This window comes from Leopardus geoffroyi, chromosome D4 (assembly GCF_018350155.1).
Source record: "Leopardus geoffroyi isolate Oge1 chromosome D4, O.geoffroyi_Oge1_pat1.0, whole genome shotgun sequence".
NCBI lineage: Eukaryota > Metazoa > Chordata > Mammalia > Carnivora > Felidae > Leopardus > Leopardus geoffroyi.
In genome coordinates this window covers 45,021,390-45,043,643 of record NC_059342.1, presented here as the reverse complement: position 1 = coordinate 45,043,643, position 22,254 = coordinate 45,021,390, and the positions used below count along the sequence as shown (strand labels likewise).

Here is a 22,254-nt window from a genome sequence, read left to right as displayed (position 1 = left end):
TGGCAAGTTTCTTCTAGGTGAGAATTAAAACACTGAATCTTCACATGTCAGTTTGAACTTAAAACACACGTATGTATTTTACATGGCTGGATGTTAATTTGGGCAGTTGTGATGTTACTCTCCCATCCCCCCATGGGCCAGTTCTGTGTTTCTGTTTACAGAACTTGTACTTCCAGATATCTAAAATTTACCCATTTTAAATATTTGAACTTTCAAAAACAATTAATGAACTGCTTTGCTAAAATGAGTGACCTCTGGATAGCCTTCCTGTAGGGATTTGCTGTGGCTTTGGAATTCTAAGTTTGTAACTTTTTCCAACTGCCTTTTTCAAGATGTTGCTCTGTTAGAAGAACTGCTCTTTATCTGGTAAAGAGTAATTTAATTGATGAAAATTTTATTTGTACACATCAACAGTATAATTTGCATGGAAATTCACTATTCAGGACAATATATCACAGTTGCGACTCTCACAACAACTCTGAGAAACTTGAACAAGATCAGAACATCGCTTTTTCATGGAATAAAATTGTTTAGTTGATATAGGACAGTGTTTTAAAGGAGCTAAAAACCACATAGCTAGTGAACAAGGTCATTAAGTTTGCTTTTTTTTTTTTTTTTTTTTTTAACAAAAAAACAAAGATTGTCGTGTGTGTAAACAGAAATGGACCAGGAGAAATGATATGGTAAATTAAATGAGAGAAATTTGGTTGAACCCACTGTAAGCAAGAAGTTGTGCCACGTACTTATGGGGTAGAGATCAGCAAATTATAGCCCTTGGACCAAATGTGGTGTGCTGCTGGTTTTTGTAAATAAAGTTTTATCAAAACACAGCTATGCCCATTTTTTTTTTTTACATATTGTCCATGGCTGTTTTCATGCTTCAGGGTCAACATCGAGGAGTTCCACAGCCTGTGAAGTTTAAAATGTTTACTATTGGTTTAGTAATAGTAGAATTATTTGTGATGAAAAGGGCTAAGAGTCATCTGAATATATTAAGATTCTACGAAACAGATTTTTTATGTTGGAGAGTAATGGATGTTAGGACAAAACAGCACTAGTTGGCCCATAATTCATTATCTAGGTTCAGTTCAGGACAGTTTGGAATTTTACATATATATCCAGAAAATAGCATGCCTGTTACCATAGGAGCAAAGTAGCCAGTACTAATAGCCATAAAAGGCAGTTGGCATTTCTTACTGGGAATTCTCTGAGGTCTGGAATATTTGAAGTGGTCATATATTCCCTTGGCTGTATCATTTCAGCACATCTTTAGAATAGAAGCTTGGGGCATCCATGGAATGGAGTCTGTCACCTCCAGTGATGTCTGTGGCAGCTGAAAGCTTCTATTAATAGGCTTTGTTCACTCCTACAAGGTTCATTACTCCAGCGATTGGGCCTCCAAACAAATCTTGATGACAGCAGCCAGACCAACTCCTTCTTGGTCTTTCTTTAGCAAAGCTGTAGCCAAGAAAAAGAAAAGCACACAAATTTCAGAGGCTGACTTGTCAGACTTTGGGTTTATTGGCTTCTAAGGCGGCAGCCTTGGGACTACTGACCGAAGAGGGATTTGAATGATCCTTCTCCTTACCCTGACATACCGTGCCTTGGAGATTCTTCTATAAACAGTACATCGTGTCACTTCAGGCCCAGAACAGGCTTTCTCGATATGTAAACGGACTGATAGTACCACTCTGTATTCACCAATGCTAACTGCAAACTCTAAATTCAGATAACATTATGTAAAGTATGTGTCTTCACATGGCGCCTCTTGGACTCTGTTCACCAAACGGCACACATCCGTACTTGTTCTGATATGGAATCCAGAAATGGCAGTGCCAGCTGGAAAGGGGAGTTTGGTTTCGGTCAAAGGGCCTGCAGTGGTATCCTGTAAGAAATAAAGTGGAATTATGGGTCAGATCACTAAAGCAAGAGATTGGATGCAAATATCTCAGAAGGCAGAGATTCTAGTTTCCTCTAATATGTATCTTTGCGTCGGTACCAGAGAGAGATCATTGAAATGCATTTCGTAGGACCAAAGGTGTAATTTCATGGTGAGCTCGGACTTAGGACCTTATTAAGATGGAATGCTATGCCTCTGGTGGCGCATGATTATATGAAGCCCTTATAGGCAACTGCAAGAAAATACTAGCCTAGCGTAGTGGTCCTCAGGCTGGGGTGATTTTGCCTGCCTCCCCCACCCCCGCCCCCGATATTTATCACTGTCTGGAGACTTTTTTAAAATTGTCATGCCCTGGGCATATATGTTGAGGGTGGGGTGGTACTGCTATGTAGTGGATAGAAGCCAGAGATGCCACTAAACATTCTTCAAGGCACAGGACAGTCCTCACAATAGAGTTGTCCAGTCCAAAATATCAATAATTGAGAAACTTTGGACATGGAACAAAAATTCTTAGCTGAGATTTCAGCTTATTAGGGCCAGGTGTTCAACTTTGGTGAAGGCCTTTTGGACATGAAAAGGGAGTATTTCTTACTGCTTCACGATGGTCTCCATTAAGTCAAGAAACTATATTTTGTTTTTTGTTTACATTTCAAACATTAGTTATGTAAAAAACTTTTTAAGTACAGAATAAGTTTATATGAGATGATAAAACACAACATGATCCCGGTACTTATTTGTACATTTCCTTCAACGTTTGAAATATAACAGAATGGTTTATCCGTCAGCATATCCTCTGTAGAGAAACCAGCTAAAAGAGAATGGAATTTTTTCTGGGCTTTCTTCCTGCTTATATTATCTGTTCCTAGCTCCCCCCCCCCTTTTTTTTTTGTCTTTTTTTTAATGTTTATTTTGTTTTTGAGAGAGCTGTGAGTGGGGAAGGGACAGAGAGAGAGGGAGATACAGAATCTGAAGCAGGCTCCAGGCTCTGAGCTGTCAGCACAGAGCCCAACACGGGGCTCGAGCCCACAAACTGTGAGCTCATGACCTGAGTCAAAATCAGAGGGTTAACCAGACTGAGCCACCCAGGTGCTCCTAGCCCCTTCTTTTTGTGAATAATACTGCTGTCACACAAAGTTTAGGGTCAGTTTATCAGAAAGTGATTATTTAGACTATAAATACCTGAATAGAATTCCAACGTCAGGAATTCTAATTTATATTTAAGTAGAGTGAGACAAAAGTTTTGTGAGAACTTACTGTTTTTGGTAATGTATGGTGCTAATAATTTAGAGATTTTTATTTAGAACCCTTATTCCTGGTAGGTTTCATTAATAAATAAAAGTATTTTCCAACTTTCCAGTCTGAACTTAGATGTAACTTTTTACTTTCCAGATGAATTTTAGTTGATTATGAGATCTATGAAAGCAAGAGAAAGGAACAGACCAGATATTCTAGACCACCGTACAATTGTATCCCTGAACTTCAAAAACCCCAGGAGGGAGCAGCTGGGGAGTGCTATATTTTCTGTACTCTTGGTGAGCTAAATTTGGTTTGGCAGAGAATTTTTAGGAGTAGATAAGGCTGTGTAAGTAAAGCTGCAGTTTTAGCCAAAGAAAACAGACTGTAGATTTGGTGACTCTATTTGATTTATTAGTGCCATATGTAGGGCCTTTTGATCTTCAGGATTCAGTAAACCAACGAATTGATATTTATCAGAACCCCATCGCATGGGAAGAAATCTTAATTTGCCTGTAGTGTTGATACTAATATAATCATCCAACACCTGCATCCTATTGATGATAATTGTGTTAGGTTATATTAAATTTTAATGATAGGTACAGATGAACATTAAATACAAGTTTGGGGGTAGCATTAACATTGGAAATACTCTTATTTCTCAAGTATATCAAATTTGCTTACTTCAGTATATAACAAAATCTCTTTCTGGGAGTGCAGGAACTGCATGAAGTGATCGTGATTTTCGAACAAAAAAGGGAAATAACTTGACATTGATGATACCACATGAACAGATGTTGTATAATGAAGGCTACTTACAATCTTAATTTGTCAGACAACATAAAGAAGTTCCAATTAAGACTGAAGTTTCACCCGCTTCTGAATTTCTTTGTCATACTTTTGTAAAAGTAGCAAACCCACAGGACAAATCTTTCTGCCACGAAGCCATCAGCATCCATCTGTTTTTGTCTTTTTACTACTAAGACAAGTTAACATATGACAGCAATATATATATGTCTGTAAAATTGACATGAAATGTCAAGAACAATATCATGGCACTAGTATTTTCTTTAAATAGATCTTTTTCTTGAGACTCTTGGGGTCCATGTTTTTCTGTGTAAGGAAAAGCCTATGGGTCTCCATCAGTGAGATGCTCTAAGTGAATTTCACTTTATTTTTTCTGTGACTTCTTAGTTATTGCTTGACCAGGCAATTCTTGTCTGTAAATGATTTGTACTTAGATTAACTATCAGTTTTTACTTCTTATCTTTGTCTAGTCTGTTTGTATAGAAGTCCTTTCTACAAAGTCTGTTATACCAGGCATTGAACTAGGCATTTTATAAGCTCTCTGCTCCAAGAGAAGTTTAAAGGGGGCAAAAACTCTTTTTGGATCAGTCTAAAGGAGGTTGCCTTATTTTTTGAAGTGTCAAATATATTTCTGGGAATACTGTTATGGGGGGAGAGGGTGAGTAAGCCAAATAGAATCTTACATGACTTTTCTCAGACATACTTTCACAGTTGTTATTATTGATTAACAGTAGCTACTTAGACATCATTTATTTAATGCTCTATTTTCATGCTTTATGTACATTATCTATATTCTCATACTAACAGTGGGAATTAGTACATTATTAATTTCACCCCCCCCCCCCCCACACTTCAGAGATGAAGAACCCAACACCTGGAGAGATAATGTTACCTGCCTCAGGTCACATAGCTAGAAAGTGGTGGAATCAGGATTCACCCCAGGACTAATGTTTCTAGAACCTGACCCCAGATCATTATATTATTCTATTCTTTTTACCTTCACCCTATAGCCTTTGAGTGTTCGAAGTATTTGACATTTAGATTTAAGCACAAAATTCATGCCAAAAGTAAGCTATAATTATTTTAAAATTGCTTGCCATTTTTTATAGTCTGTCCTTTTATCACAGAGCCAGTAACTGCACTTGGCTGTCTGCATCTCACTTACTAACACATCTTACTGAAGATGAATCTCAATAAATGTGCACATATACCACACACACGCACACACACACACAAACATCTATATGACACAGCAGTGTTGTAGGTGTAGTTCATAGCCGTGTCCAAACAGTGCCCTCTGTGTTTGCTCTTTTTTTTTTTCTTCTTGTTTACTGGAAAATGTTATGAGAACCCCAGTAATGAATAGGAGCTTAAAGTTCATGTTCAGTATTTCTACCTTTTAACCCTGCCACCCTTTATTTGTACACAAAAACATGATCTCTGCGGTGACTTTGCTCTGTTGACGGAATAGGAGTGTATTACTGTTAGGATGGGCAGGTCGTATGGTTTCAATACTCATGAGACAAATAGATCTTGAACCTTGAAATGGCTATTTCTTTACTATGTGCTTCATAAAACTGCAGGCTAGAACAGGGAGTTCACTCAACTGACCTAAGTTGGTAAGTCGGAGTTACTTTAGAGAAATGTTCTAGAATGCTAAAGCCTCATTAGGCTCAAGATCCCGGTGTACTAAGAGAGTTAAGTATTTGACATCTGATCTCTCTAGCAGAATGTGTGCTCACCACACATAGGGCAGTATCAGATGGAAGAAGCCAGTTTCTAAAACAGTTTGGGGTGGATGTTTGCTTCTGATTAGCCTGTGTGTGTGTGTTGGATGAATGAGCAATTGGGAAGTCATGACCATGTGTTTGCTGTCATTTAAACTGCCTTTCTAATCTAAATATACATGTGGGTGCCTAAGGAGACTTCTTTCTTTTCAAGAGGATCATTCTTAACAGCTCTCAACTCCTTGCACTTTGGGGCACTTCTGTTTTCCTGAGGGCTACTCTGTTTTCTTTTAAAAGAGGTGAGGATGATTTCTTTGCTTGCTGTATTTCTGATTTTTAAAGGCCAGCTGTATGTAAAGTTTATTTACGGTGAGCAGCAACTTCATAGGAAAGACAGCTTCTACGATGTTCTACAAGGTAATGAAAGAAGGGGGTAAGCATGAGGAGATGAACGGTAGACACAGGGGGTTTCTCTTTATAGAAGAATTCAGGAAAACCTTACTGATTTTAGGTCACTAATTTGCATATAGCATGCATTGATCTAATTAAAAAATTAGAGAAGTTTATAAAATAGGTATGATTTTCTAATACGTCATCATATAATGGAACCCTGATGTGCGTTTTTTCCCTCAGACTGATTTAAGGTAGGAAAAAAAAAAAAGGTACGGTTCTCCCTTGACTTCCAAGAATTTACATGTATTTTATCTACCCAGGAATTGTCCAAGTCCATATTAAAGAAGTTAGAAGTTATACATATTGAAGTTTCTTCTGCTCATGATTGTAATAGTATAGACTTCCTTTTATTTTCTTAAAGAAAGCTAAGGATTAGATTTGTAAAAATCTTACTAATCTGAAATGAATCTTTTCATCCAGAAAAGAATAATACTGGTCTTTCATTTTGTCATAATTATATAGCTTATCATATTTTGAAAAGCCATACCTCCAAATGTTTTTCTTTCCCCATTCACACATTTTTAGATATAAAAGCAAACAGTGTAAAATTTAACTTACTGAAAAATAACACTTGTCATCTACTACTAGAGGATTTGATAAAAATTAGTTATCTCTTAATTTCAGATTACAGTGTTTCCTTAATATCTTTTGATAATCCCAGAGAGATGGTCTTATTTTTAAAAAAATTATTGCTATGCAGATTCTTACACAAATACATGTATTTAATTGTCAGTTTATTTCATAGTTATACTGTCTGCCTGTTTGAATGGAAGTTGCCTTACAGATTAATATATATGACAAAACAATGTATGTGACAAAAACCAAGTTAAGTAGTAACAAAATTTAAAGGACGTAGGATTTATTCAGAGTTGGGCAAAGTTTATACATGGGCAATAAGGTCTACCATTTTTATCCTAGAGAAGTATGAGAGTTATGTAGTTTTATGTTGGGATATCAGAATGAGTGGACATTCATTGGCAGAAATAAATTTCCCTGGAACTATATTCCAGGAGAATTTACCATATGGGTCTCTAGATGTCCAAATAGTTAATGTTTTATATAAGTGGGCAAAGTAATTTCATGTAAATACTAATCTCGTAAATTAAAATTATTTTTTTCTGATGGGGTAGAACATACGGTTTTTACCCAGGCATGGAAATATCTAAAGACTTAAGAAACCTTTTTTTTTTTTTTTTTGAATAGCATTTCCTTTTTAAATGTTTTCATTCCAGCATAATTTCAGAGAAAACAGAAGCTGATCATAATAACTCCCTTTCATTCCAGGAAGAGTCATATTTAGTAAATTCTATTCTAGAGCAGTGAGCAGAGCCTTAGTTTTGCTTCACAGGCAGCTCCTCTCGCCTTCCCTCACTTCCCTCCCCCACTGCTTGGCCCACACTCGGGGAATTGTGCAGTTTGCCTAGTTCATCAGGAAGTTTATGAGAATAATATCGGCGTTTCTAATTTTCTTTCAGGTTTTTAGTTGATAAGAAAACAGCGCTTTCTAGACTAATTTGCCTTTCAGGTTTCGAGCAGTCAGCTGGTAAAGAGGACTTGACCTGTTACACATTTCACATTGTTATAAGATAAAAACCAATCTCTTAGGAGATGTTTAAGTCAAATGTAATTAAGTGGAAAGAAGAGTCTGTGTTTTATACTTGCTTTTCAGCACTTGGTCTTTTATGTGTAGTGGACAAAAAGGTGATAAGTAGTCTTTATAGGAAGAAATTTGCCATATGATAAGCTATATGTGCTAAAGTTTTAAAATAAAATGTATGTATTTGAAACATGCATGCCTGGATGGGTATGGTTAAGGATTCTAGAAATGAGCTTTTCCTGAATATTGATTGTACGAGTAGGGGATGCTCTTGTTTCATGAAGATTAAAAAAAACAAGTGTGGGTCTTTAAATCATTCTTGAGATATTGAAATTGAATGCGTTTCTGAGGATCAATTCAGAAGCAGTTCCAAACCATCCTCTGAGAATGCCATAAATCATGTGTGCTGTGGCTCTAATTGAACAGTGTGAATCTGAATCCTCATTAACTTGTCTGTAAGGAAGAGAAAATTGAAGAGAGCAAGGAAGAGGGCCGAGGAGAAGACCTTTAGCCGGTGCTGTCCTGAGCTGCCATTGTTGAAGGACGTCCTTTGAGCTAATTTCAGTCCCATAAAAAAAAAAAAAAAAAAAAATCTATTTAGTGATTAGTAACCAGTGGATAAGAGCAGAAAGCCCAAGCGAATAAAGGCCATAAATACTGAAGTCCTTGGGATAACAGCCTGTAAAACTGTCAGAAAGCATTGCTTAAGTGACAAAAGATAGCCCAAAGTAACAAGAAGCCTAGCTCGCTAGGCAATACGCCATATTCTCGGACACAAGACATCATGTAGTTTTGTCCAAAAATAGAGGTTCTTCTTGCATCCAGTACCTGCCCCACTTCATTTATTTGTAGTGGCTGGTGCCTCTTTGCTTTTAATTTGTGGTTGATTGCATTTGGGAGTAGGAATCATGATGCTTGTTAAAGATAGCAGTGTTTCCAAAAGTAGAACTATGATTACTGAAACTTCTGTTTAGATCCATCAAGATCTACTTACTTGCTGAGAATGTTTAGCCTAAGTAGAGTGAGTGGGTGCGTACGTGTGTGTGTGTGTGTGTGTGTGTGTGTGTGTGTGTGTGTATTTTTAACAGGCAGATGGTTAGGAATTAGATGCTGTTGAGTGCCTTTCTCTTGTTTTTAAATTAAAGTCTAAAGTTCACAATTCTTAAATATTTCTCCCTAAGGGAAAAATAAGTAAATAAAACCAGAAGAATGTTAGTCTATATTATAAACTATCTTGTTTTTACTGTACAATATTGAGATCACAAATGATTAAAGTCTTACCAGCCTGTACTTTAGATGTGTTTTCGGAGTTAGAGAAAATTCACGATAATGGAGTCAACGGTCTTTATTCCAAAACTCCTATTGTTCTATGATGATGATTTTATGGCAGTTGAATTACAATGTTAGCAAGCAAAATGATACATTGTACAGTTTTACAATATAACCTTCAAATCCCACATGTGCGTTTTAGAGCTGTGTCTTCAGTATATTTAAAGAGTTGTGCTTCTTCAAGTTAGAGAATTTTGTCAACTTATGGGCATTTGCTTTTCAGCATCCCGGCTGTGAGAACTGGAGGTGTCATTCACTTGAAGGGAGCAGATGTTAAAGGTTCTTGCCCCTGCCTCCCTAATCCCAAACACCCTTGAAGAAGAGAAACGTCCTATTACCCAAATAGGCATCTTTCTGATGGTGAGAAAAGGCGGTAAAAGGCAGTAAATCTGCCTTCTCATTATGAGGTGCAACAATAGATTGATTTATGAAGAAAAGCAACTGTTGGGCTTATATGTGTGCATGGAAGTGTAGGTTCCTTTAGAGTCTTATAAGCAGTAGCTTTCCTCCTGTTCTTGACAAGAATTTAATATTACTAATAGGGAATGTGTTGATCCCAAATGCCACAGTTTTTAAGGGGGTGCATTAAGAAGAAAACAACAACAAAAACCCCCCACCTCCTAATGTGTTCACATGAGAACAATCTCTTAAATGGCTGTGTTTTTGCTATTTTCAATTGTTTTCATTAAATAGAGGGGAATTCTTAAAGAGAGTTTTATTTTTATCAACTTTGTGTTAGTACTTAACACTTTAGATAGAAGCGAATGTAAGTATAGCATATTTAGATGTTAGGTTGTTTATAAAATTTTCAGTTCCCCTTGGTGTGTAATTTTCAGCAAACACCATAAAATTATCAGACAGACCCACAGTAAAGATAATCTCAAATTGCGGGGAGGTCATGTTAAGCATTTTGTGTTGAGTTTTTAAGATCTTTGTGCACTTTAAAATCTTTTCAATAAGTCTGTGTTGCCTCTTATTTGACAAGGAGCTTTGTTAGAGTATTTCTATTTAACTTCAAAGTTAAAATTTAAGCTCTAAGTAAATTTTGAGTGTAAAATATAAAATACAAAAATCTGGATGGTCTGTAAATAAACTGATATGACACTGCCTTGTGTATTTAGCACCTATCACTCCAGAATTTGTAATCTATGTGATATAATTAAGATTTGAGCAGGTAACTTACAGAATTCAAGCTGATAATTATCCATAGAGTTGAGGTTAAAGCTCATCTCTCTCGATAAACTTGTATCCCCAAGGTATGTATATTTCTAAATTGTAGCAGTGACTGTGCTAACATTCCGTACAAGAAGGCACATACAAATACTGGAAAATTAAAAAGAAAATAAGTAAGGGTTCTATTATTTTCTTCTACCCCCATGGATTATCTTACATCCATCTATATGCATATGCACGCACATACCCACCCCCATGGAACTTTGGAGTGCTGATCCAGAAGAAAGGGATTCAGTGTGTTACCTGGAAAGCACACTGTTATTTTAATTAGGGAGATATGGGCGTGTAAAGACTTAATGCTTGCAACTATCAGCAATCTTTGTGATATAAATCATAGACTGATAATGAGAAATGTTGCCTTTTGACCTGGTGATGATCGGATGGTTTTAAATCAGTACTTTTTCCCCAGTGGACTTTGGTTATTTTGGAAGTCAAAGTACCACGGAAGGAAAGGTCTTAGCAAATAAAATGGAGTCTTGATGCTGCTGCTAGGATAGTAAATCTAAGCTTCACATTTAATGGGGGAAATTCTCTAAGATGTCCAAAGATTAAAATTAATAAAACTTCTTGACATTTGTGTAAGACTGTAAAGGTTCTATAGCTGTCCATCACATGCGCTATGGCCGTTTTAAAGTAAGCCATTTTTTTAAAAAAGGTCTAAAGTTAATGAGAAAATGCAGTTTAATGTCTTGACAGATGATCTCTTCAGGTGTATCTGTGCTTTACTTCATTTCAATTAATTACATCTTTTTGATACCCTGAACTCGTGCTATTTAATTTACTTTAATATTTTAAGTTTTATAATCCAAAACTGAGAGTTACAACCGCATATAACATACTTTTAGGACTTTGTTCAACACTGCCCTTATATGGCGAAAGAATGCAAAAATACTTTTACAATATTTCAGGCGTCTCCTGCACTGCACAGGTGGGTTATTTCACAAGGAACTGAATAGTTGTTCTGACAACAGTTTCAGGATCTTATTGTTAACTGATGAGCAATGGTGTTCTAATGTTCAGTGGTCCCCTTCAATAGTGGTTAATTATGGGGCAATTCTGCGAGGAAACTTTTTTTTTTCTTTCTCTTTTGTGAGGCATTACAGCTCTAAACCCTGTCACTTGTAACTTTTTTCTTTCTCTACCCTAATCCTCAAAATACACGAGAGAGAGAGAGAGAGAGAGAGAGCGAGCGAGCGAGAGAGAGCGAGCAGTTAAAAAATAAGTCTGGCTTAACAACCCAGTGGTATATTTTATGGCCAGTTGTGAAACACAACTTCTATGCACATGGTCTTTGCTCACGGAATAACAACATGCTTAGAGGGAGTACAACTATAAATGGTCTGTTTCCAGATAATTTCTCATTCCTAAAGCTCTTAACAAGTGTGTGATTTGGGGTACACATCTGGAATATACACCATCCTGCAACAACCGGATTTTTTGGAAGATCATATGTTCTGGCCACAATAGTCAGTAGCAGCCTTCCAAGTACAACCGGTGATGATAAAAGAGTTGGGGCTCTTGTGTTTAAAAGAGAGGAAGCTAAAAGAAAATTATAGCCATCCCTAAGTGTGGAAAAGGGTCTCGTGGAAAGATTTATAGGCCCTTGTTCCCCAAGGCCATTTCGTTTCCTAATGGGATTCTGTGTTCTCAGACTGGGGGTGATGGGCACAAATGATGACAGCATTTAATAATAACAGTGAAGGTGACAATAATAAGGAAGAAGGCGGCAAATGCTCAAAACAGAGGCACCACAATATAAAGCCAATTATCTGGGCTTCCGGGATGATTTTGTCCGTAAGTGGCATATGTAACAGAAATAAGGCTTCTGGTTTGCTAACAGGAGAGAGGGCAGTTCTTAGGATCTTGCTCTCTTACCAGAAAATGACAGGCATGACAATAGCTTTTGAAAATGTAAGAGCCCCGCAGGCTAAATACACCTACAATTTAACATCAAGTTCATTTCATTTGTCATAATACCTGCAAATGGAGAGGGTTTGCCAACCCTTTGGTCACAGGCTTGAGTAACTGTTAAGCAATAAAAGTTGTAGCTTCCTATTCCGGTGTCCTTTCCCCACTTTCTCTTTGTTTTCAAAGAAAGACCCGTTGGCAGATTATTTAAAACATTAAATCTATTTTTTTTCCGAGGGTTATGTATGGATTGTATAGAAGAGCTGAATAACAAGAGTAGATCACTTTAGAAGGTAAATAAAATAAAGGATCGTAGCGTGTCGCCTGATGTCAGTCTTCTTGATCAGTACCAATGTCAAGAGGATCAGGGCCATTCTAGGAGAAAACTCCTTGCTGTTTTAAGCAAAACTTACTGAACTAGTGAGGGGAGTAGCCAGGATCTGTTGTAGCGTTGATCGGACAAATGTTAGAAGCAATTGACACAGGCACATTCAGACCCAGGGATGCAGGGTTTTATCACTGGTTTGTTTTGGGTACTGATCACAAGAAGTCCCTCATGGACAGAAGGATATTCAGTGCAGCTTCGACAGTGACATAGAAAACTCTGTTCCCTGACTAGTGTTATCACGGGGTGTTAGTGTGTTCAGAACACTGCTTTAAATTAATTCTGCTTTTTCAAGGTGTAAGTGGAAAGAGAACTGGATTAGAAGTCAGAAAACTTGGATGCTAATCCTCCTGACTGTTACCTACTGGCTGCTTAATCTTACTGTGCTTTGGTTTCACCATCAGTAAAATGGGGATAAAAAATAGGCCCTTTTGTCTTAATCAGCTTGGGCTGCTGTAACAAAATACCACAGAGTAGGTGGCTTACATAACAGATTTCCTATGTTCTCGAGGCTGGGAAGGCCAAGTTCAAAGTGCTGCCTGATTTGGTTCCCCTGTGAGGGGAACACAGCTCAGTCTCACAGTCTCACTGTGTTCTTCACATGCTGGGCAGGAGAGCTCTTGGTGTCTCTTCTAAATAAGGGCGCTAATCCTATCATGAAAGCCCCACCCTCATGACCTCCCAAATTACCCTAATTACCTCCCAAACGCCTCATCTCCAAATACCATCCCGTGGGGGTTTAGGCCTTTAACATATGAATTTTAGCAGAACACATTCAGTCCGTAACACTTGCCTTTCTAATGGTCAAGCAAAGGAAATAATACGATAGATAGAGTGACACAAAGATATATTATCTTTCTATATAATAAAGCTTTGTTCTTTTAGCATGTTTATTTTGAAGCGGTTATTAGTGTAAAATCAAATGAAAATAAAAGTTCTCATGTCTGCCCTTTTGATAATTCTTGCATCATTCTTGCAAGATTAAGTTAATCCGTGTTATTTCACAACTTTTTAATACTTAGTTCTTTGCTTGCCTGCAAGCTTACCTTTTGTTGACATACCTATCACCATATATTACCTATCAATGGGAATTTGGTAAGAGACTACACTCCTATGATGAACATTTCCCATAATTGTTTAAAATGGATATGTCATTTTTCTTTAAAAATGAATTAAGTGTATATTTGAAAGTTGAGTTAGATTATCTTCAGTTTCTTATAGAAGAGAGACTAAATGAGGTAGTCTTATTTTTTTTTCAGTTTTATCAAGATACAGTTGACGTATAAAATTGTATTAGTTTAAGGCGTATAACGTAATCATTTGATACGTGGATATATTGTGAAATGATTGCCACTGTGAGTTCAGTTAACATCCATCATAAATGAGATAGTCTTTTAAATGATATTATATGCTGGGGCGCGTGGGTGGCTCAGTCGGTTAAGCAACCAACTTTGGCTCAGGTCATGCATGATCTTATGGTTTGTGGGTTCGAGCCCTGCATCGGGCTCTGTGCTTACAGCTCAGAGCCTAGAGCCTGCTTCAGATTCTATGTCTCCCTCCCTCTCTCTCTCTTTCTGCCCCTCCCCTACTTGCTCTCTGTATGTCTCTCTCTCTCTCAAAAATAAACACTAAAAAAAATTTAAATGGTATTATATGCTGAGGAAAAAAAAGTGTCAGATGATTATTAATTTTTAGTGAAGGAAGCACTAAACTGACAAGAACCTAGTACTCTAGTCACAAAAGTTGATAGAGATATAAATAAAGTGTATTACATTTGTGATTTCTTTGTTTAGCACTCACCCTTGACACAGTCTTTCTGGATATTTGTGCAAAAAAAGGTCATTTTTATTGCAGGCTCTATGTTTTCTTTTACTCAGCAAGGCAGAAATTTTGTGGAAAACAAGTAGCAATGTATCTAAAATCATTTCTGTTTAGTTATATTCTCTCCCTTTCCGCTGAAGAAAAAAAAAAGGCATATATTATTCTCCCCCTTTTTTCTTTATTTTGATTGCTTTAAAGATCAAGTTGAAATTCTGTTCAGAAATACAGTGGCCTCTGAGAAAAGATGGCCTCTTCTGCCTTCTGATCACCTAAGGAGGAAGCCTTGCTCCCAGCGTAAGAAACAATGCCAGATTTACAAGCCCTCTCGCGTGACCTGCCTTGACAGGTGTTCTCTTCTGAAGCACTTAACTCGTACGAGTTGTAAACATGTGGTTTTTCTTACTCGTCTTGAACAAAAATAATCCTCCGTAGAAAATCCATTGTAAAATGATTTCGCATAGCCATTTAATGTTGAAGATTCCATTGCAAATCTTGGTAGGCCCATTGTTTTGGTAGTAAAGATAGATCTTGTTTTAGGCAAAAGAGGACTATGGGGTCTATTGTAAGTAATAGTAGCAACCAGATGTTGATTAGGTACCCCTGTAACAGTAGTGGGCTAGGGATTTTGATTCCATTGCACAATTTAACATTATCACTTCCACCTGAGGTTCAGTGCCCTCGCTCTCTGAGGACCTTAATGCTTAAGCAATAGAAATTGAGATGATTGTTTTTTATCCGAATAAAGTCAGGTTTTTATTAGATATTGGGAAAGGCTTGAGCAGGCAAGGTGAGAGAGATTCCCAAGTTTAACACTCAGTGAATGCTTGATATGATAATGAGTGTCATAGAACTTGAGGTGCTTAAGCCCAGACTTCGGTCCCTGTGGAACACACTGTTTAAACTTCATGTCTAGCGTTTGAGAACTTAGGAGGTCAGTTAAGCATGTGTCCTTTGGGCCTAAACAGGAAGAGGCCAAAACTTTTTTTAGTGGGGCAGATTTTGATATTTCAAAAACAAGTATCCAATTAGTAATGGAAATAATCAGAACCTCACTGAGGTTCCCTTACACTTAGGTTTTGGCACATATACATGTAAGGAGGGGACAAGACGAAGCAATGATCTTTTCAGTCCTTGGGGTCTGTAAAGATCTTAATGTAGCTCTCTTTATGGTGAACAGTTTTGTTTTGTTTTGTTTTGTTTTTTAAACCTTTCCTCATTTATAAAGTCATCCTTGATTTGTGTTTTTGGAGAGTAAATCTGATTTTATGTTCAAATAAAATACAGACTTAAAGTGAGCAACACTTTTTTGTTGTTGCTTGTTGGATGTGATAAACTGTAAGACTGTGTCAGCCCCATCTAATAGCAGAATAGCTTTTTGAGCAGTTAACATCGAGTCGAATTCTGCTGTGGTCTGGTAGGGTAAGTTTAAGGCCCATCCACTATGACGTGATTTTTGTACATGCTTCTTAAGTGTCTTTATTGAGTGCTAACTGCATTTTTTTCAGGGTGCTTTTCTTGCAAAACACTTTGAGAAGGCAAGGATGCTACTTCTAGAAACATCAATCAGTTTCTATTTTTTCTCATGATGCTTTTTTTTTCTCTTCCGCTTTCATAAATTTAAGATTCTTTCCAAAGCATGCTTTTGCATTTAGAAGGAAAGAAATGATTAACCTAGTATCAGTGATGTTCTGCTTGGAATTTTCATTAATACTGTTTGTTGAGCTTTTACAATATAAATATGCCCCGACCCGCCACACCAAACCCATTGAGTCAGAATTTCCATATGTATAGAATCCCCCTCTAACTGATTCTGATGAATATCCATGGCTATGAATCTCTGGATCCTTGATCAGCGGTTCTTAAAAGTCCGGTTGGTCCCCAGAACAGCAGCTGCGTCACCTGGGAACTTTTATGGAATCCAGGTTCTCATCCCTATCCCAGAATTATTGACTCAGAAACTCTGGAGTCGGACCCAGCTGTCTGTGTTTTAACAAGTCCTTCGGGTAATTCTAATGCCCATGAAAGTGGGAGACTCACTGTCTTTGATCATCCCAAGGGGTCTCCTTGGCTCCCAAACCACAAATCCCTGTTCTGGTTACGAAAAGCTCCCGGGACATTGAAATCTGCTGTCCAGCATTCAACATTGTATCCTTTTCCATTCACTTCTGTTGCTTTAAACTTTCTGTGTTCATATTTGCAGTGAATTAAGCACTATCGCCCTTAAATCCTTTGCGGATCAGGCGTGGTGTTAATGATAAACATTGAACGAAAGCCTTTTTCTCCTGTTGTATTCTCTTCTTTATTGGTCAATTTTCTGATGGTAACTGTGGAATTATTAACCTTGTTTGTGGTTAAGAAGCTAAAAGAAGGCTGCCTGCAGGTTTGGTTCTGGCCCTGGCGTGATGCTTGAGGCAGACGGATCAAGTTTGGCAGGGGGTGGTTGGAGAGATGGCCACCATCCCCTCTTGCTTGCCCCATTAATGTCACTCTCAGCAAATAGCTCTGGCAGAACGGCTCCTTTGAGTCCAGTGCAACATGACTGGTCCGGCAGGAGAGGGACCTAGAGCTCCCTCCACTCACTCGTAAGGAAACCTCCTTTTTGGCTCCCACATGGTTTCCAGAGCTCTCAAAAGAATACCATTTGCAGACATTTTCATGGCTGAAAAGAGCGCCGTGGAGAGGAAAAGGAGTGCTCCATGGCGCCCAGGGGAAATGTTTTGCAGCTGGGCATTGCACACGACTGCTAGCCCAACGCCCGTGTGGTGGGCGGCTCACCTCTGTGGCTCGGCAGCGGATGCGCCACTCGGCAGACACGAAGAGCGCCTCACACAGGCGTTTGTGCTCGTGAACCACCTCTTGTGGGTGGGCCACAGACAGCAGCGTGGAGGACATCGTGCGGCACGTCCGAGGTACCTCTTGCAGCGGGGAAGGGTTGGTGGCCGCCTGCTGCTCATTAGAGATCCTGTCTGGCTCTTTTCCTGCGGGATGAGTGGTAAACTGCTGACACCTGTTTTCCCATCCAGCCCGAGGATGTGAAGTGTGCATTTGGAAGGCCTGAAAGTGCTTCCTTGTGTCTGAGTCTGGATCTCGGTGTTGCCGGGGGAGGAGGGGGTTGGGAGTCGGTGGGGGGCAGGGAGATGAAACAGTCGGTGGTGAGAAAACCGCGTTATCGACGGGACTGAGGTTCTCCTCATGGAGCGGCTTCCGTTGGTGCTCTTAGTTTGTCTTCCACGTGGCCCTGATAACTCGGGCGCCCACTGAGCAACGTAGAAAGAAGATAGGTCCTGTACATGAAAAGACCTCATGTTTTTCTCGGATAACATGAGTGTGTAGGTGAGGCTGTGAGCACATTAGAAAGTGGGTGGAGATAGCCCACTCTTGCAGCCAAATGTACCAACAGTAAGTTATGTTAAGTTTGGCCTAAATCCGTAAAATTCGACTGTGTTGACGGTATGATCAAATTCTTTGCACTGTTCTGTCCATGCATTTGCTCTTCCCGTTTTTACCTACTGCAAAGCCTTCTAGAAAGTGGCAGATGGTGGAACAGAGGGCCTGATGCTCTGCCTTCAGTCACAGATACAGAGTGCCTGCTGTATGCAGTGCTTGATGCTAAGTATGAGGTGATAACAAGAAGCACCAGAGAGACCCCCGCACCCCTGCCTTTTCAAGTCCCCGCAGTCTGCTGGAGGGAAAAGACACATGCATCCCAGGTCGCGCGACACTGCAGCATATCACAGAAACAAACAGATGAGAGCCACGTTTTCAGTGGGTTTGGAAAAGGAAGACACCTGTGAGTTGGACAGGCCAGGGAGGGAGTGGCATTTGTCCTGGGTATTAGAGGATGAGGAGAGTCCATGGTGAAGGAGTGGGACATGTGTATGATGCTTTCTCCCTGCATCTGTAGGCTGTGGAATTAAAGGGTGCTTTTTGTTTTTAATTTTGTTTTTTTAAGTGGTGGCAACATTTCCCCATGACTCATTTGTGAGACTTGGCCAGATCTCCTTGTGAACATTACCTCTATTTGCAAACTGTGGATGAATGGGGTTAGGGTTGGGTCATGGCCTTGGACCAGAGTGAAATTAACTGGCTCATAATGTGATTGAACCAGTGACCTTGGCCTCATTACCACTATGTTTTAACCGGTTGAGTCCATCAAACATTGCAGAAAGGGCAATCAAGGTAATCTTTTAGAAGGAGATTTGGATAGCAGTAAACACGGGCGTGAAATCAAAGCCAGGTTCTTCCCTCGTGTAGCACCCAGGTGTTTGTCTCATCATCCTTGAATTTGTATACTTGTTTCTGCGTCTAGTAAAAACATGGCGGACAAAACACAGAGGACAGCGTGACTCTCCTGTGTCACCGCTTTTGGCCGAATGCATTGTGTTGCCATTGTTCTTACGCAGTGCCAGACCGTTTTTGAAGAGCAGAATATTTGGGGGCAACAGTGTTGTTTTTAATTTTGGATGTGTGATGCCCCCCCCCCCAAATGTATTGATTGTGGCTTTCTCTTCTTTCAAGTCTGAACAGCCCAGTCCTGCCAGTTCCAGCTCCAGTTCCAGCTCCAGCTTCACACCGTCCCAGACAAGGCAACAAGGTATCAGTATCTCCCAGGCAAACTGGGAGACGTTTTCCTCATAAAACATCTTAATGAGTTGATTGATGGCCTTATTTTCTACTGTTTTATTATTTGAATGATAACTTGGCTTTTATGCAGTTGTATTTATTTCCCCTAGGAACGAACTGGAGTATTGTTCTGATGTATGAGGCCGGCCTCTAGAAATTCCCCCTTTTCCAGTCCCTGCCTTCAGAGTCCCATTTTACAAAAGGATTATAGACCTAGCCCATTCCAGGGAGCTCCCCAAGGAAATACAATAGCAAAAGCTGGAGTTGAGAGGCTGCGACATAGAGAAATAGGTTTTTACCCTCCCTCCTGGATGTCTTTCATTTTATTTATTTATTTCTTCTACAGATTAATAGACCCGTTTTCTTTGGCAAGTGTTAATTTGCTGTCTTTAAAACATATTTTCCCTCTAGTTGAACTTTAAAATAAAGAGATTTAAATGTAAAGAAATCTAACACGTTTAAACCAGAACATTAACTAAATGTGTATTTTACACATTTCCGTGTGTGGAAATCTTCAAATAAGGTCTCCTTTTTTTTTTTTAAACATGAGAAGTGAGATCGTATCAAGGAATAATTTGGTTTTGAGCATCATGTTGCACTTTCCCTTTCTCATTGACCATACTCAATTCCTGATGGTCTTCTGTGTTTTGAAAAGGATTAAACTGTTGTATGTATTTGGGCTAAGGCTAAGCTTCCAGGAAAAAAATAAAAGACACTGACCATTTTGGCTATTCAAATTTCTTGTTACACTCACTTCCAAAGATATAAGCCCACTACAAAAGCAGAGACATTTGGGTTTTGCAGAGTGTGAGATTGCGAAGAATCAACGCTTATTTTAGAACTGACTTAGTGATAGCTGAGATATTTATGTCATAGATTAGACTTTAGGACTCGCCTAATCCAGAATAAAAATGCCTCTCTCACTTTCTTGATTGCCTCCACAGTGTCTTCTTTAACATTAAAGAGAGTGGTCTTGTTTTCATCACATTTAGAGCAGTCAAATGAAAATAAGCCATGCTGAATCTGAATTTTTTTTCCTTTTTTTTCCCCCCCAGTTATGTCCTGTTCTAGAATAAAACTAGTTATGGCTTTCTCTCTCTCTCTCTCTCTCTCTCTCTCTCTCTCTGCCCCATCTTATGCTGGATACTCTCTTGAATTTTCTGGGCATCTGATTTATTGCATGGTTTTACTTATGTAAATATATGCTGGTATTTTGCCAGGAATTTCTTAAGCAAAATAAAAATTGGCTGCACAAGATTGTTGCTTGCCCAAGACCTGGTGTCCAAGATCAATATGAAGATCAGAGATAGGACCTTACACCATGGAATTGAAATACTTTATAATCTGAACTTGACTGAAATGCTTGCTTGACCTGAAATTGACCTTGAAATAAAAGGAACAGCTAAACCTTAATAGATCAAAAACTACCACACAAAGGCTGCATTGCCAAGAACAAGTTACAACCATGGTGATTTATTAGCCTCAACTTTTCAATACATGGATTAACCTAACAAAACATTCAATTTACTAATAGACCTTTCTGTTCCTTTTTAGATGTAATTTTTCTTAGAGAAAAAAAATACACAGTAACACATTCCTAGGAAATAGAGATTTTCCGATGAACATCCTGGGGCATCTGTTCTGAAAACAATAGTGTTTTGGTTAGATATGACATTCCCGAAACTACCAAATTTGTTTTGTAAATTGTATAAGTATATATAATAATGGGTTTGTTTTGTTTTTTTTTTCTGTGACCAGTGTTCAGTGCTGGTGAGCAGTCCTGTGTGTCTAATATGACTAAGTGTGCTTGAAGTCACGTGATTGATTGTGTTTACTGTCATTCCTCAGGTCCTTTAAGGTCAATAATGAAAGATCTACATTCGGATGACAATGAGGAGGAATCAGATGAGGCAGAGGATAATGACAATGACTCCGAGATGGAGAGACCTGTAAATAGAGGAGGCAGCCGAAGCCGCAGGTGAGTGACTTCCCAGGGGTGCAGCTCCCTGCGGTGGAAGCCTGCCCGTTCCCTAGCCTTCCCAGTGGAACCACAGCAAAGGTGTGAAACACCAAACCCCGCGCCTGCGGTAACTGGTCACATTCGTGTCCGTTGGGTCCCCTTGGCGTGCTTATATTCACCTTTACAGGGAACTCTGTATCCCTTTTCTCAGGGAGCAGAGGTTTTTCCTCTAAACATTCTATGGGGAAAACGTCCTATTAGGAGTCCTTGTTCTTGAAAGCGTACGTCAAGGTAGCAGGACTGACAGCTGAAGTAAACTCCGTTCTCATTTGAAGAATGTGCATAGTAGATCCGTTGCTATAGTCTCAGAATTTAAGGAAACATGTTTGCTGTTTGTAGTTGGAAATATGTAATTGGCTCCAGTGAATTATGTGTGTGACCTAATTAAAACTAGGATCACCTGTGTGTGTTTTCCAGAAAATAAATTCCTTTTAAGTGTGCTGACAATTAGGTTCCTTAAGTAGCTTTAATGCTGTGAGGCATAATTCCACATTAGAAGATGGTAATTCATGTCACTTATAATTAATAGTCAACTTGAAATTGCCTTGAGGGTTTTATTTCTTTATCACGAGGAAAACAAATAGGCATGCTTACTTTAATGTGTTTGAGTAGAAAAAATATGAATCTACTTGAACTTAAAATCCAATTACATTTATAATACTTCGCATTAAATCTTTTCCCATTACCCATTACTGTGTAAAAGGCCCTAAAATTCCTTAAAAGAATACCATCTTAACCCAAACTGGACAGATCATGTGTTTCCTAATTGGTATTTCCTCAGCATCCTTGGAGAAGGGCTCCTTGGAGTATATGCCCTCTCAGACCTCTCGGTGATTCTTCCGTGTGGCCACTCAGTACTTACCCTCAATACCTCTTCCTCTACCTTGTCCCCCAAACGCATCGATCTGTGTTTTTTTTTTGAATAGGAGAAAATAAGGAGCCTTATGGCCTTGGCTTTGTAACATTTCCCTTTAGAATTTTTTAATCTGCCAAGAAGTAAACTAAAGGGTAGGACAGAAAGACCTAAAAAAGGACCAGAATGTGGCCGTGAGCATATTTTATAACAGCCCCAAACCCTGACTGCTCTCACATTTACCTGATGAAAAACGCATGACCTATTGAGCCAATTTCCAGTTATTGTTATTTAGAAAATCTAGATGTTCTGTGGCTGTGGAGGCTCACCCCGCTGGTGCCCCTTCCCCTGAGTCCGTGCAGGTC

General features: G+C 38.9%; 1 protein-coding gene across 2 annotated transcripts in view; it reads left to right on the top strand.

Annotated features, from left to right (window-relative positions):
* MLLT3 (MLLT3 super elongation complex subunit) overlaps positions 1-22,254 on the top strand; it is a 288,054-nt gene that overhangs the window by 247,619 nt on the left and 18,181 nt on the right. For both annotated transcript variants that reach the window (XM_045469466.1, XM_045469467.1), the window contains exons 6-7: positions 18,912-18,987; positions 20,865-20,994. In XM_045469466.1, the coding sequence (XP_045325422.1) occupies positions 18,912-18,987; positions 20,865-20,994 (206 nt within the window). The remainder of the gene's footprint in view (positions 1-18,911; positions 18,988-20,864; positions 20,995-22,254) is intronic.